The sequence below is a fragment of the Otolemur garnettii genome, unplaced genomic scaffold (assembly GCF_000181295.1).
Source record: "Otolemur garnettii isolate 467f Iridium unplaced genomic scaffold, OtoGar3 scaffold00095, whole genome shotgun sequence".
Taxonomy (NCBI): domain Eukaryota; kingdom Metazoa; phylum Chordata; class Mammalia; order Primates; family Galagidae; genus Otolemur; species Otolemur garnettii.
In genome coordinates, this window is record NW_003852490.1 from 7550128 (window position 1) to 7567701 (window position 17574).

Genomic DNA, 17574 nt, shown 5'->3' on the forward strand with positions numbered 1-17574 from the left:
GATCTCTGTGATAGAAAAGGTGTTGCACAGGCAGGCAGCATCGCCTCGGCTGAGAGCTTGCTTCTAAAGGCAGAATCTCAGTCCCCACCCAGATCCACAGAATCAGAAACTGCATTTTAACAAGATCTGCACTGATTCCTAAGGACACTAAAGGGTGAAGAGCACGGGCTTAGACTGCAAATTCTCTACCAGAATTACATATAACAATTTGCCTGCATCATTTGTTGTCAAAATACACACACCCAGAAATTCTGATTCAGGGAGCCCAGGGTTCAGGCTGGACATCTATACCTTTTGAGCAATCCTAAATTCTGTCCTTAAACCAGCTGGCAAGCACTGGAAGTCATATTTCAGCCACAACTACTACTACTCTGTCCTGCGAACACTTTTATACAGGTGAATCCATTTCCTCTTCCAGAGGCTTCATTAAGTCAGCCAAACGTAACAATTAGCCACAATTTCATCTCCCTGATCGATGTGGAATCCCACTGAAAATGATCTAAAAGAACAGAACTGGCATACCCAGTAAAGACATCCAAAGTCAGACAGGTTGAAGTCACAGCAGAGGCATCCAAGTTCAACTCCTTCCTGTCTGCTTCGGATATGTCAGTCGGACTCAATCCTGACTTCTCAGAAGGGACTGTTATTTGTGAATGAAGATGAAAGGACCCATTCACAAGCCACCACCAAATTGTTAGGTTTTCTGGTCTAGATTTTGTCTTGACAGAAGGAAGAACAGTGTCTGATTTAAATCAGGGCCTAACTTAGCGGCTGTTGTTGCTACATACTCAAATTCTTCAAACTCAAACCACCGCTGGAGCAGATCAAATTTCAAACAACCAGCTGAAATAGAGCCCAAGTTTCTACATCCCAACCCGGTTTCTAGGATGGACTATTAGGCAAATTGGACACTATTAGTCTCTGGTGCAGTATTTTTTTTAAGAGTTAATTTCCTTAAATGAGATCTCTCAGAAGTCTAAAATTTTTAAGAAACTGTAAGGTAAAAAGAAGAAATACTCCTTCTGGCAGAAAACAGACTATAATATGATGGATTTTGACAGAAGGGAAATGATAATTACTGTATGAACAGCACAGTCAGAAGTCTTTTACCAAATATGGTTATGATTTTTACAGTGAGAGTATTTCAATAAAAGGATATTTTCAGCCTGAAGACTTTAGCTTCTTTCTGAAAAATGGCATAATACAAAGTAAATTTTGTTTAATACTAATTCATCTATTTACCAAGTACACAATTTTGGCATGAATGTTATTTTTTTTTCTTTTCCATACAACGTCATGGTTTTGGGGGCACATTAAGAGATTCTCAGATGTTTCTAATTACCCTCTGTGTACACCCAATAAAACAGCTGGCTCAAGATGTTATTAATGCCACCAGAAGATTCAGAGAGCTCATAAATCACCCTTTCTTCAGAAAGGGACAACGCAGTGGCAAAAAGTGACAAATTCTAATCTTACTAAGTAAGACTTTAGCTTAGAATGTTCTAGCGCACTTCCTAATTTGCAGGGACAAGGGCTGTGGTCTGCTTTCCTTGCTGTCAAAGGCTCTCCTGTCACATTTCCCTTTTGCTTCTTCTAGGGAGAATCTGATAAAAATGAGGCTGAATGTTTCCACTAGGAAAACTTAGAAAGCCCCTGAAATCTAGAACCAATTCTTATTCAATCTGATGGGCTTTTGAAATGTGGTCTCAGAGGAAAGCAATCTCTCATTACTGCATAAAGTTGGGTGTGTTCTCCCCAACATATCTTAGGAAATGCCAATACTACAGTCATGCCAGTTTTTCAGTAATGATTGCATGAGTCCACTTTCAAAATAACGAAGTTGAACAGTAAACCATTCCTTCAGCCCATACCCTTCAACTAAACAGAAAGTCAAGTTTCAATAAGTGTATCAATGACAACATTACATTAAATGGGCAATGGAACAGCATCTGGATCTTCTTATTTTATTTGTGATATAAGTTTGGAGAATGAATTTCAACCAAACTTCCTCACTAACTCTCTCCTTCCCCATTTGGTAGTTATTTTATTTTCCTGGACTGCTTAGCCTAAAGATGGCTGCGGGGCTGCCCTCAAAAACACTTTCACATCATTTGTGATATTAGTTCCAGGAGGTTTTTCCAACAGTACACAAATTCGTAATTATAAGTTGCTACAAATAGTTGACTTCTTTAACCATAAATATAAAATTGAGCTCAACTCGCACACCAATAAATGCCACAGGTATACACTGTATCACATAAATGTGATTACAGTATCTATTTTAAGTCCATCTTGCTTAAATTTACTCTAACCTAAGGGCCCAGAAGTGAATTACACCACTGAGAGCAAAGTGAATAGCACAAAGAAGGATCAAACGTTGCTATCATACATCATCAGAGATGCCCCCATCTACTCGGGATGATTACTTTTCCTCCTGACTACAGCTTTGGGTTCCAAAATGTATTACACTGTTTAAATGCTCTTACCCTTGCCAGCAGGCTTGGCAACAGACACGGCTTCCTGTGTAAGTGAGCGAGTGCCTCCAGGAGGAGCAGGAGCCAAGGCAGGGAGGACATGGTGCTGCGACACTGTCTTGGCCACATGGGGAAGCTCCCGGATGTCACTCTGTGCCAAGTCTAACCTGCTCAGAGCAAACCTACACCTGAACAATCAGGGAGCCTTCTGAGCACTCCTCCTGGAGTACTAAAGGGAAGGTGCCTTCCATGTGCTTTTTGATGGGGCTGTGCTGTCAGGATCAGTAAATGAAGGAACCACATCTCTGGGGTACACGTAATGCATACCCTATCCGAGCTCCCAAAGATATGACCCCATTCCCTCTTCTCCTTCCACTCCTCTTCTCTTCTCTCCTCCAGACAGAAAGGGGTTACACCTTCGGGAGCTCAGTAGGGTATGTATCATGTGTACCCCAAAGGTCTCTACTCCACAGCGCAGGAGATAGAGTTTGAGAATTAGGAGAAGGATTTATCATCTTCAGAAGAAGACAAAGGTCTCCAAATCAATCCAAGGAGCCCACGTGCACCTTCAGCCTGCCCCTTCTTGTCTGCTGCAAAGCAACTTGCTAAGGAAGGTCAGGGCATTATAATTCATTCTGCCAACGTGGAAATCGAGAATCAAAGGGGTGAGACTGCCAACCCAGGCTTCTGGAGCCAGCCAACAGCATACCTGAGCGAGGCAGCTGATTATCAAATGACACAGTAATGACTCCAGGTATTACAGAACAGAAAAAAAAAAAAACAGCGCAGGCAGAGCAATTTGAAATGAAACTTAAAATTCTTTCTTAAAAGACTGGCAGTATTTAGACAGATGCAGGAATGGTGAGCAGGGATTCCAGGTAGCAGGAATAACTATACTAAAGGTATGAAAATCTAGTTGCACTTTAAATGATTAGAAAATGGAGTGCAGTCAGTGTTAAAACCTTAAAACTTCATAAAAAGCACTACCAGGGTGCCCATTTTCATGTTTCTGGTGATCAGTGAAACACCCTCTTTCCTCCTAAACTCTAGTGTACAGACTTCTCAGATGGCAACTTTTACTTCTGTGATTCTACTTCCCTGAAATTCATGATGAAGCTGCACTAACTAAGACGTGTATGTGCTCCCATGACCTGGGTCCTGAATATACAATGTATTATCAACAGAAATGCACTAGCATCTCTAAAGTGAGGCACTGTGCTGGCACAGGGACACCAAGATGGAGTAGACAGGTCCCTGTTCCCAAGCAATACGGAGTGTAGTGGAAGAAACAGGCATGTCAGCAAATAAGGGAAATGAGGCTTTGTAACTAGATCATCACTTGGCTGAGAACTGAAAAAGAAGTGGGTGATTGCCCAAGCAGATTGGGTGGAGAAACGTACCCTCCAGGCGGAGGAGGCAGTGTGCACAGAGGCACAGGAGCACAGAGGGCCTAGAGCATGTGGGGACCTTCGAGATCGTGGTGGCTCAGCTTGGCAGACGTGGAGGATGAGGGTGGAAGAAACGGCACTGCCAAAGCGAAGGCCCGGCAGCCAGGTGGCAGCGATCCTGGAGGGCCCTACACGCTATGCTAAGCAGTCTGGACTTTTCCAAAGATCACTCCGTATGCTTGAGCTGACAGAGTAGGAAAGAATACACACTTTGTGACATTGTATTACAGACTCCAAGGAATGCTGAAAGGTTATTTATTCCAGTCTGGACTAGCGCAGCCCTTTCAAGGAGCCCCATCCACTCCCATGATACAGGCCAGGCCTGGCTTAAAAGGAACCATCTATCACATATGCCTTTCTCCCAAATCTAGCAAACTGCTGAACCCTCTTTTACCTAAGGTTAAAAATTTTTTTAACTGTCCTGGTTGCAGAAATACTTCCTTACACAACTACTCTGATGCCACTTACCTTCACAGCCTCAGACATCTTCCTTTTCAAACAAATAGGACCCCATCCTGTCTGATTTTAGCTCTTAGGGCCAACATTTTGCCTCTGCTTGGTCCAATCAGCCCCTGAAACCACCTTTCCATGCACCTCTCCCCATCCAGAATCCCCCCCCCAAAACACACACATACACATTTGTGCACACACACACACACCACGACACCTGTTCTCACAAGAGGAAGAGTAGGAATCAGTTTTATTTCCTTTAATTAAAAGCAAAATCATGGGATCTGCCTTATATAAAGAATGTTGGAGAAAGGTGACACTGTTTTTTGGGTAACTCATCTTTTACATTTTTATTATAAATTACCGAGACTCCTTCTCCAATAATTCCATAGCCATCTCCTTTTTTGTTTCAGCCACAGGACAACACTTGCTTGCCTCTGTCCCGTGTATAAGATTCTTGAGCTACAGACACTTTTGATTCCCCAATACCGTGCACAACACAGGTCGATGGAACCTAACCCCAGATGACATTTAGGAAAAGTCTGGAGGAACGTTCCCCTGATGCAGGCCTTCTGGAGGGGATCTATAGTTTAGACAAAAGAAGAAGCAGGGTCACAGCCAGGTGATAATGTCCGTGATGTGCCCCCACGGAGCTCACTCCTCACTTCATTAGGCCTCTGCCCCACTGTCATCCAGGCTTTCCCACCAACATGCCCTGCTCTCAACCCCCTCTCCTAACTTTACTTTCCTGCATAGTATCAATCACTTCCTGACACTGTATCATATCTACTGCTCCTTACATGACATTTTTAGGGGCATACATTTGACCAGAGTATACTCACATACTATGTTTTTAAAATTATTTTTATTTTTAATTGTGTTAAAATACATTTCTTAATGGTTTCTAAGTTTATAGTTCATCGTGCATCTAATCTCCAGAACATTTTCATTTTGCAAAACTCACTCTATACCTATTAATCTCCCCATTCCATTCTCCCTGTAATGCCCTGTAATATACATTCCCTGTAATGCCTACTTTCTCCATGAATTTGACTACTCTAGGTATCTCGCATACATGGAATCATATAGTGTTTGTCTTTTTGTGACTGACTGATTTCACTCAGCACAATATATTGGAATTTCATCCATGATGTAGCCGTATCATATTTTTTAATGTCAGAGCAGGGCAAAGATTTGGTCTATTTTGTTCATTGCTGTGTCTTTAATGCCTAAACCAATCCCTGGCACATGATTTCCGTTCAATTAGTGTATGTGAAATGAATGTCCCTCATAACAGCCTTTTGAGGGTGCTCTATAGCTTAAATAAGATAAAAAAGAACATTTATTCAGCATTAAAAAATAAAACTATGTGGTACAGCACCCATAGCACAGTGGTTATGGCACCAGCCACATGCACCCAGGCTGGAGGGTTCGAACCTGGTCCAGGCCAGCTAAACAATGAAAACTGCAACAAAAAAATAGCTGGGCATTGTGGCGGGAACCTGTAGTCCCAGCTACTTGGGAAGCTGAGGCAGAAGGATCACTGAAGCCCAAGAGTTTGAGGTTGCTGCGAGCTGTGACGCCATGGCACTCTACCGAGGGCGACATAGTGAGACTTTGTCTCAAAAATAAATAAATAAATAAATCTATGTGATAAGAATAAATACCACTTGGAAGTAGTTCCCTTGTTAAGCTCTTAGGCTCTTAGCAAAATTGCTCAAATGAAAAGAATCCATTTTCTTTTAGTACTGTATTAAATCATCTTTAAACAAACATAAGACATACCTGTACAATGCATTAAGGGGAAAATATATCCACCAGTTAATCAAAGCATGACGTGTGACCAGTGGCATTTTCACTGGTTTCTGTGCTGGACAAACATCAGGGGGTCTAAACAATGACAAAAGGCAGAGGATAGAGTCTCACAGACTAAACTAAAGTTGTCACAAAAAAATCTAAGTGCCTCCCAGTCGTTAAGCAGTTATGTTGAGTTTATTTAAATGCCTCAATGAGGGGATTTGCTTCCCTCCTGGTGAGGAGAAATTCTGGAGTGAGTTTAGCAACATGAAGAGCTTCTATCCCTCATCAAAGCATGGCAGTATTAGGTGGGTTTTGTGAACACCAGGGAGGTTTCCAAGGCAGAGCATCTGACAACCCTCAGGACAGCTAGCTGAAGGAGCCATTCCTTCAGAAACATGTACAGCTTCTTCAAACACTTGCCTCCTAACTTAAAAGGGGGAGGGGCAACACTTTTCTCTTTTTTAAAATGACAGCCATCAACTTCTCCTTTTCAAATAATTTTTGCAGGTTCTGGAAGAATAAAATCCAAATTCCTAAGCTTGAAATCCAAGTGCTTCCACAGCCTACCGACCTTCCTGGGCTTGTCATTCACCGTCTTTGTCTTGTCACGCATCCTATACTTCAGAGAAGCTGTCCCCAACTCCCAGAAGCCACCTGTGCCTGTAGGACTCCATGCCCAACTGAGGGGAAGTTCTTCATTCCCACATCAACACCCCTCTCTCTTCCTTCTCTTCCTCCTTCCACCTTTCACGTGGGACTTACTCATGTTTCAAGTCCTGCTGCCCCTTTCAGTCCACAATCAGACGAATGTTCGTCTATTTCCTCAGCTCCCACCATGAGACCATGCATTCAGGAACGTGTTGAGGGGACAGCATGGGGACCTAATAGAAAACTCCACACCAGCCCTATTCTCTGTCAACATCCCCCCTTCTCTGGGCTCCTGCTAGGAGCTTTCTACCTTGATTTAGGGTTATTACACATACTTCTCAGCTCTTCCTCAAAGCATAAGCTCTTTGAGGTCAAGTTTATGATTTGCTTATCTCAGAAAATCTACTACCATGCTTTAAACATAATCCTGTAATTTACAGTCCTAAGAAGCAACATGGGACAGCCAGAGGGACTGTGACCATAAGATAAGAAACCCTGACTGAGATACAGTGGCTCACACCTATAATCCCAGTGCTTTGAAGGCCAAGGCAAAAGGACTGCTGGGGCCTAGGAGTTTGAGACCAGCTTCAGCAACATGGTGAGACCCCTGTCTCTACATAAATAAAGTTTTTAAAAAGAGAAATTAGCCGGGAGTAGTGGTGGCAGACGTGACAGCTTGAGTCTAGGAGTTTGAGGTTGCCATAAGCTATGACACCACCACTGCACTCTAGCCCAGATAACAGAATGAGACTTTGTCTCAAAAAAGAAAGAAAAGAAAAGAAAACTTGGCTTAAACCATCTTTAATCAAGCCAATAAACCCTCAGTATTCATATTTGCAAATTATGTGCACTACCATTCACCTCTCAGAAGTAATGAGCATCAAATAACTCATAGGAACATACCTTTGAAATTATCAAAAATTTTGTTTATAATTATTCAATCAGTGCTAAGGGAACATAGGTCTTTTGCAACTCCTCAGAAAAAGCAGCACTGTATAAACCAAAATGTGTGACTTTAGCGATCATGACCCCTTGTCATTATCTCTACAAATAAGCTATACCAAGTGACGGTATTACTGTTTTTTAAATATTCTAGTTGTGACAACATGAATTCATATGTTCTTCTTATTGGAGGGCTTTATAAACAACTCAAAAACCTCAGAAGGTCATCTTCATTCTATCCTTATGAAATGTCAAGAATCTGTTAAGAAAACAGTGATGAACCTACCGGCCACCCAACTAGGGCTATGGTTCCATTTTATAAAAAGGCAGGGGGAACAGGGAGGCAGAGCTCAGAATGCTGCCCAAAAAGTCGTGATAACTAGAAATCTGCCTTATAGGAAACACTATTTAAGGTAAATATTCTCTTACATCATAGCAATATTGCCTCTCATAACAATGAGTTTATTCTAGACTCTCACAGTAGTTCCCTTGACCATCATCTTAAATTGGGCCTCACTTTTAGATTCACACTGAGTGGAGATTAGACTTCCTATTTCTCCCACCGAATACGCAAGAATAGAGACCACGTGCTTCCTAGTCATGGGGAAAGCACCTGCTCCCGTTCACATCTGTACAGCCCAGACTCACCATCATCGCAGACCAGATCAACACAGAAGCAGCACCAATGAACCTGGGAACTGTCCCATGAGTCTGCTGCAGAACAACTCTCCACACGTCTAGTGGTACCTGCACCGTACAGACGAGGGGAGCTGGGCCCAGACAGGACACAGAGCCCGACCAGCAATGTCTGAAATGAAGCCAGGACTCGAACCCAGGGCTGCTAGGCTTTCAGACGCTTTCTCACCCTATTATGCCATCTGGACGTCCCACAAGAGCCAACTCCGTGAGGTCCTTCACCTTGTCCCTCCCATACCTCATGGTCGGACTCCAGGGAAGTAAGTAAACAGACGACAGAAGGAGACCTAGGCTCTAGTCTTATCTGACCTGCTGTGCCACTAAAGCAACCTCACTTAACCCTCTCTACCTAAATGTCCTTAGTTCAAAAAATGATGACAATACTATCTTTTTCAAAAAAACTATAAATCTTGTTATACAAAATTATTTCTGTCACTCTATCAAAATGCATTATCTAATTAAAGTGCCTCACGTATGAACTTCATGTGATTTTACTCACATTATTTTGTACTCTGTGGAGCAGGGGTCGACAAACTACGGTGCTCAGCCAAGTTGAGCCCAACCAGTTTCTGTAACACAGCCACGCCTACTCCTCTCCGGATTGTCTCAGGCTGCAGCCACACTGAAGAGCACAGGTTGCAACAGAGCCCATACGGCCCACAGAGCCCAAAACACAGGCTATCTCAACCTTTACAGAAAAAGTTTACCAGCTCCCCTTGTATCTTTAAGTATCAGAGGACAAAGAGAATAGTTAATAAGCGTTGAAAAATTTCACACCTTCTTCTTTTTTTAAAGATAATTTTTCAAACTGAATTAATGTTCCATATGTATATCTGATTTTCCAATGGATTTAATTTATTACAAACAAATAGAAAAAAAATGAGAGAGCCACTTTTGGTAAACAGTAAAATTATACTAAGCCAGAGAAGTCAGAAACTAAGATGAGTGCATAATATTAGTTTTAAAAACTTTCCCTATTTTTGAAAGATCACAATCTCTAAGTTCTGTAAAATTACCATTCTTCAATAAAGAAAAATCATAAAACGTGTTCCTCAAACTACTATTTGAACTAAAATGTAAATAGCAGAGGGAAATAGCTCAGGATATTAATGAAATATTTCCCACGATTTCAAATGTGAAACTATGTATTACCATGGCCCCTCCTCACCACACCCTCCCGTTTTGTTTTTTTTTTTTTAATTAAAGCACTCTGCCAATCCTTTTATGGAGAGTCGAGTTCTGATTCTGAAATGCCGTTGTGTAATTAATTTTGCTCCGTTTTGTGTCTTGAATAGGCTATGCGTCCTCTGTTCCTAAACATCTGGTTAACAGCCAGAGAGGAAAGTGTGCGGCATGTTTTAACAAGTGCACTTCCTTGTTTCTCACCGCCTTCAAATATTTAGTTTCAAAATGAATGCACTGTACGCCAAAAATTACCACCCATTCACTGACTCTGTCATTGCCACTGTCAAGATTCAGCATAAATGCAAGGAGAGGGAGCAGACACTGCCGATGGGGACGGAAGACGGGGAGCAGTGAGTGAAGAAAGCGATGGAACAACCAAGCAAAGTGGGGAAAGCCATTACATCTGCATTAAGCTAGAAATCAGAAATTGCCTTTCCCTTCCCCTTCTTGTCTAGAGCCCTCCCCCAAAGCCATATAATAATAGTACTTACTATTGATAAAAGGTCATAGGATTTCAGGGATGGACTAAATTTTAGAGGTCACTAAAAACAATCCCATTTATTTTATGAATGAGGAAAAACTGAGGCCCAGAAAGATTAACTGGCAAGCCCTGTGGATTAGCTAGTTAGTGGCACAACCAGGACCAGAATCCGGTTTCCCCTGATCGTCAGTTCAAAACACTTCCCATTAGACTCGGCTCCCTGCCCTGCGGAGGATAATGTGCCATTTGGCACCTCATAGCTAAATTCTTTTAAAAATATGCCCAAAGTACCCCTCTCATAGCCAGGAAATTTACAACGCTCTTTTAAATCGTATCTATGGGCACTTGTTTTTTCCAAGCACAGACGATCAAAAATACTGCTTCAACCTCGCAAGGATTAGGAGTCACGGTAAAACAGCAGAATTGTCCAAGAGCTAGTAAGGACTTCAGGCTGTGCCGTGTATTTTCTCCTGATGGAAATCAGTCTGAAATAGACACCCCTTTTTCCTACCCTCCCCCAGACGTACACTCCCAAGACTAAACAGCAATATTCCATAAAAAGACCAGATCTAGCCAGTGTTATTATCTGTCTGACATTTGGGTTATTCTTGTGAGTAACTCATAAAGTAACGTGGGTGTCTGCGATTATTTGAGTACACATGGCAAACCATAATTGGTCAAAAAATAATAAAAGACATTTTTCTGTGACAAAAATACTGTATTGCATGACAACATGGCACTAGGACAGCACCGAGTGGACCGCAAGATTTCTCCATTTACAAAAAAGTCAAAAGCAAAAATTTCAAAAGAAACAAAAAGGCTTTTTTGCAGTCAGTAAGTACTAGTTCATATTTAAGTTAAGTTTTTGACTGCTGACAGCAACCTACTAGTAAATCTTCCCCCAAATCCACGCTATATATCAATTTATAATTCAGTGTTGTGACGCAGAGCAGAACCGTAGCAAAACATGCAAATCTGTATTCCTTTCTACAACCAAGGTTTTTGATAAGGTTGAGAGTTTTGTTTTTTTTTTTTTTTAAGAGTCTGGCTATTTTCGAAGTAAAATATCAATTTTATCACCACTTTCCATTCCAAAGTTTATGACATGAGTCAATTCTCACACAAATTCTCCTTATCAGGGGGCCAATAAAATGTGAAGCTGATCAGGGCAAGTTATACCTTCAGGTCCTAATCTAAAAGCTATTCTCTTCTGTTCTACTACACACAAATGTATATGTATATTCCCATCACCACGGGGCTGCCTAAATGTTAAGCAATACGGGAAAATGTTCCAGTTGACATTTCTCTAGGAAACCAAAATCAGGTTTGAAGTTATTCTGAAAGTAATTTAAAAGATCTCAAGAAAGAAGCACAGTTCTACGCCTAGACAGAAAGCCATTGAAGCAGAGGGTGAATGGAGGGGTGTCTCAATGCTACAACCTCCTAAAACTCCCTTCAGTACGGACAGTCAGGGGCCGTGGAGGAACTCACCCACTCGGAAGTTCGTGGCCGTCAGGGTGTCGGCAGCATGACCATTCTCACTAATGAGAGTGGTGGTGTTCCCCTTCTCACAGCTGTTCTGACAGCTGCCCTTGGTGCAGGTCACTCTACAGATGCTCGGAGTAAAGACCACCTTGATGCGGCCAGTGTGGTTACTCACTAGGAGTGGAGGCAGGGAGAAAAAGAACAACAAACACATCAGCTTAGTATCCATGAACTTGCCTTGGAAGGTTTAAAAAAAAAAAAAGAAAAAAGAAAAGAACGGCACGAGAGGGGGAAAGAGAGAGCCCACAACCCGACAGGTTTAAGGGAAGAGGGAAGCCTTAGTGCTCGCTGCTCGGTATCCAGTGGTGTCTCTGAAACAGGAGTAGGAAGCTTAGCAAACAGAACTCTGGGATGCACTCCAAAACCACATTTGAAGTCGAGTCACTGGAGTGGGATTACTAACCACAATGCTGCACTTTATTCACGGGCAGACAAAGAGCAATACGGAGGGCACGACAGATTAAAGAGCCAACCCTGACAGGCAGATGGAATGCAGAGAGGTTGGCCATGCACCTCGTGGCGAATAAACTCTCGTGCCCTCTACTCGCATACTTTCCTGTTTCTCCACTTATTAAGTCACTATTTGCAGCCCGACCCCTGGAAATGTTTTAGGCATGCGGCATGTCTGAAAACATCTGTCTCAAATCTCCTGGCACTCTCGGCCGAAGTGATCAAATCCTGTGACGCAGCTGCGGGAGCCCATTTCTTTTTCACAACTCCGGGGCACTATTGCTCTGTATGAATTTCAGCAACATATATTTTGTTTTACTGTGAACAGGCCCATCTAAGAAAAAGGCAAGCTGGGCCACAGGGGAAATGGGTTGCCTCCCTTGGAAGACCATCTCTCAGCTCTGGCTGTTACTATGCATAGACCACCTGGAACAGGTATTGCTTTCCTTCACGGGCGCTGTCATCTGACCACACAGCCAAGACAGCACAGCATCACAAACCGGGCGCTAGACTAAAAGCAGATTCTGGCTTGTCACCCTGGCTCAGCCCTCGTATGACTTTGGACATGTCATTTCACTTTTTCTTCAACGTGAGAGAATTGGAGCTGACATTTTCTAGCCAGGTCTAACTCTCAGTGTCTACACCAGGGATCAGCAAGCGACAGCCCCAGGGGGCAAACCGAACCCTTTGCCTGTTTTTGTAAATAAAGTTTAACTCATTAATTCTGTACTGTGTTTGGCCGCTTTTGTGCCTTGACAGTGGAGGTACACACAGACCCTATGCCTTCATCCAGACCTGCCCTCCCCTGCCAGGTCCCAATCTAAACTCTCTGGCAAACTGCAGAACAAAAGCCCTGTTTTGACTTCTACATCTGTGACGTGACCCCAGCCAGATCCTTCCTCTTTCCAGGAAACTAGGCAGAAGGCAAAGATGGTAGCAGTAGCTCCAGAGAGATTGTTCATCTAGGAGGTAAGACGAGGCTGGTAGGTAGCAGAGACCCTCTGTTGCCAGCACGTAACTAAAAGGGGATTGGCTACAGGTCAGCCTTTCTGCTGCCATCTCTGCCCACCAGATAAGCTTCTCCCCCCTTTATACTGCTTTGGTTTGGCCAGTATTATACTTTCAGAAAAACATCCAAGATGCCTCTTTAGATCTGTAATAAATCAAATTGTGGTCAAAATCTGGGCTTGGAAACAAAGAACTTTAACAAAAGAAGCCATTAGAATTTCAAGGTTGGAATGGGACCTCAGAGGTTTTCTGACACAACCATGTCTTATCCATTGCCCGCATTCCATGCATCAAGAGGTCTCCTTGCCTTCACTTGAACATGGCCTGTGACGGGGAGCTCATGACCCACAGTGCACATCCTGGGACGTCCCTAGAAAGCACTGTTCTTTCTTAAGTTGAAAGAAATATGGTCTCACAGTAACTTGCACCCATCAGTCCTAATTCAGTTCATCATGATCTTAGAATCTAAGGCCTCTTCCACGTGACAGTCCTTCAAATACTCAAAGACAACTGCCACAAACAATCAAAGAGAGCTAAAATTAGAATACTTGAAGCTATCGGCTGGGTTGGCCCTCTCCCTTAACAGAAGAAGAAAAATGACTCCTCAGGAAGATGAAACCCTTGATTCTTTTCAAATGTCTTTCCAAGAATATTTCTCCTTCTCCAGTGACTATGACGAGCATTAGACACGCTGTTAAGACATGCTGTCTGATCCCTCTGTTCTGTTAACCCTAGAGGTTAATCAGGCCTCTGGCACCTCGCAAAATGACACCCAATAGGAAGCTACTGTTGATGCTTTAAATCAGGGTCTGGCAAACTTTCCCTGCAAGCTAAATAGTAAATATTTTAGGATTGCAGGCCAAAAGAACTGTTTCAACTATTCAACTCCGGCAGGTAGCTGAAAAGCAGCCCATCCAAAAAAAAAAAAAAGTTGCTGAATGGGTGTGGCATGTTCTACTAAAACTTTATTTAAAGAAAGAGAAGTTGCTGACCACTTTTTAAAGGCTTATATGACATTCAAAACTTAGCTGAGACTCTACCCCAGAAATAAAAAGCAATAAAAATAATAAAATGGACTGGCGATTTCCTAATCTCGTGTGCTTTGTGTCCTTACAGTAGCACAGACAAACCAGCTTGGACTCTACACTGTCATTACACGTATCTTGAGGACACTGGGTGTGTGCAAGTGTGTGAAGCCCAAGCAAAAAGGAGACAACATCTTCCCACTTCAAAAGAATATGAACTTCTATTTTTTCTGGCTCCTGGTACGATAATGGAATTAGAAACGGTGTGCCAACTATTTTGTCTTCTCTGGCATTACCTTGGAGCACCCGCAGCTGCCAGGCAGATGCTCACACAGTCACCTAAATTATGCTCACTTAGGCAAACGGAGACATCCAAAGAAAGCCGGCCCTTAATCATGATTCCCATTTCACCTCCCAGCTACAGTAGTCACTTTATAGGCACTGGAGATTCTCCGGGCCTATTGTTTTTAAAAACTTGTATTTCTTTGCCAAAAAAAATTTTTTTTGGCCTGGGATCATCTGGATTTTCAAAAGACAGAGACAGTTTCATATGACTTAATTCTGATTTTTACAACGTTCACATCTTCTTGGAAGCAGAAGATACATTTTATTTCATATAAAAATAAAAAACGCCTGTGTTTTACAAGCATTCAGCTATAAAGGAATCTCATTCTAAAACAGACACTTGTATTCCCAGGCCTTCTCACCCCTTAAGGAAGCATTTGTTTCTTCATTATAATTACTTTAGGCTTCTGTATATCTTCTCAAAATTAGGAATAAAAAAGTCACAACTGCTTTTTATTTTTTGAGAGAATCCGAATTTTTAAGCAGAATGTTCTACTTTTTATTTATTTATTTGAGACAGTGTCCCTTTGTCACACTCAGCAGAGTGCTGTGGCATCACGCTTATAGCAACCTCAAACTCTTGGGCTCAAACGACTCACCTGCCTTAGCCTCCCAAGTAGCTGAGACTACAGGCACCCACTGCAACACCCAGATATTTTTAAAGACAGGTTCTCACTCTAGCTCAGGCTGGTCTCAAACCTGTGAACTCAAACAATCTACCTGCCTCAGCCTCCCACAGTGCTAGGATCCCAGGTGTGAGCCACTGCACCCGGCCTTCACAACTGCTTTTGATATTAAATGGTACCTCAGATCTCTAAATTCTCCATAAATGTTAAATGGATTAGAAAACACATTCTTCCATCACTACTTTTAAAAAATCATTCTAGGGTATAGTGTGAAGAGTTTACATTTTAAAATACCCAAAACAATGGTCCACTCTCTGCTCTGAGCCTCAAATTCTTCCCATATGGTAAGTTGAAGACAACACTCATCTCTCAAGAGTTCTGTAGAAACTCACTAACCATGGACTTGAAATCTCCTCCTCAGCCTGTTTGGTGTATCGGAGGCGTCTTCTCTAAATGCCTTGATGAAACTAATACTGAAGGACCCCTGGTCCTTTTTACAGAGTGGGCACTCAACACATACAGAGTGAATGGAGGGGTCTGAAGGTGCCCATGGAGCGAGGGCAATTGTTGACCCCCCCCCCACCAGAGATCCAGGACTCCCGGGACGCTGGAGCTCATCCAGCTCTGAGGCCCTGCTTCCCCAAGGAGGAGAGAAGCACAGGAGTGACCAGTGGGAGACCACCCCCAGCAAGTGGTGCCTGCTGGTACCTTAGGAATTACCAGGAATTACAAATCTCAAGTTAGTCCAGTTAAGAGTTAACAGGGAAAATATCAGCACAGCTTTTGCACTTGGTCCCTCTAAGAAAAAAATAATGTGATTTTTAGAATCCCTGTAGGTAAATCGGCCCCAGAAATCTTAAGCAAGCACTTTAAAACCAGGAGGTTTAGAGGCCTTGGCTAGAGGCTCAGATCGCCTGGAGCCATTCAGCACCCTCCATTGGGCCTCCTGGTCAGTCAATTAAGACACACAAGAGGCAACATCCTGTCTGCAACTTGTGCCAGACCCTGCGCGAATTCATACCTCCAAGAAGAGGCAACTGGCACACGGTTTAAAACTAACCACAGATATTCAGCGTGAATGGAGAACCGGATGGAAGGGAAGGTGACGCCCCTCCCCTCAAGAGGAAAAGCTTTCATTTCTGCTTCACAATCCTAATGACGGGAAAATACCAAAACGGCAAACTTGTTCTTGACAACTGGGTTTCGATCTAGAAAAGAGCACAGTTGGTCGCCATCTTCCAGGCATTAGACCAGGATGTGACCAAAAGCAAAGACAGCCGAAGAAATAAATGTAACGAGTTCAAGAGTCACATCAGATGTCGTGAGCAAACACTGTCTCCTCAGCATTCGTCCAGAAAGCTGTGACAGCACATTAGCATTCATCCAGCAGGGCCCGACCTGCACAGGCAATATCCTTTGGGAAGAAGTAGCCTCGCTGTGGCTCAGAGACCTACGAGTAGAGTTGGACACAGGTCATGTGTACTCTCTTCTGGGTGAGAGAGAAACTGAGCTAACAGCTCATTCTCCCACTTGCAGCCCATCGCCAAAAAGTCTTTGAGACCAACAAGCCTTTGAAGGACAAATCATAAGAGGATTAAATAATGCTTATTGTTTAGCTTTCCAGGGTTGTTAAATACCACCTGGACTACTAAAACAACACCCACAGAGTGTTCCACGGTCCTCGAGAAAGGTGCTGTGTCATTAAAATTAGTATCAGATCTATGACTTCACCAGGTTACCCCAGTCCTAGAAAACCCTGCAAAGGGAGACTCAGATGAGATCACCAGTTCTGATGTGGGCAGTTCCTCAGACAAGAATCTGGAGGGAGATCCCAGCTCCAGCTCTTGAGTTTTTCAGGAGTGAGTGAAACAACTGGTACACAGGTGATAGAAATGTAAAGGCAAGACCATCCCAGCTTTCTCCCCCTTTCAGTTCCCCCTTAATATTCTCTAAAGGAAACTGTACATCAGCTACTCATCCTCTCTCCCACAAACACACATGACTTCCTTCCACTTACACACGTTTCAGGAGACAGCTTTACAGAGAAGCCAAGAAGACTGTTAAATTATTTAATATAAGAATAAATTTCTGGACATGTTATGGATTTCCCAAGGAAATGCTGATTGCTTGTCAGAGACCCAGGTTTCAATGTCCACCATGTAAAATTCAACCCCCAAAATATCCATTCCAGTAGATGGACAACAGTCACCTCATCACACACTCTCAGAGTAACTTTACTTACTGCTTCACAGGGGAAACAGGTGCTCACAGATGCACACCTACCATCAACTTTCCAGATCCCTGCTAAGAAGTGCCCACCTACCATCAGCTTCCCGGATCCCTGCTAACAGGTGGACACCTGCCATCAACTTCCCAGATCCCTGCTAACAGGTGCACGCCTGCCATCAACTGCCCAGATCCCTGCTAACAGGTGCACGCCTGCCATCAACT

At 43.0% G+C, this 17574-nt stretch overlaps 1 protein-coding gene across 8 annotated transcripts in view; it reads right to left on the reverse strand.

Annotated features, from left to right (window-relative positions):
* LTBP1 (latent transforming growth factor beta binding protein 1) overlaps positions 1 to 17574 on the reverse strand; it is a 437504-nt gene that overhangs the window by 244082 nt on the left and 175848 nt on the right. For 4 of the 8 annotated variants that reach the window (XM_023516658.1, XM_023516654.1, XM_023516652.1 and 1 more), the window contains one exon: positions 11616 to 11783. The exons of 1 other annotated variant lie outside the window; for it this stretch is intronic. In XM_023516658.1, coding sequence (XP_023372426.1) covers positions 11616 to 11783 — 168 coding nt within the window. Of the gene's footprint in view, positions 1 to 11615; positions 11977 to 17574 lie in introns of those variants that run through there. 3 more of the 8 variants (XM_023516657.1, XM_023516656.1, XM_023516655.1) reach the window with 1 other exon arrangement.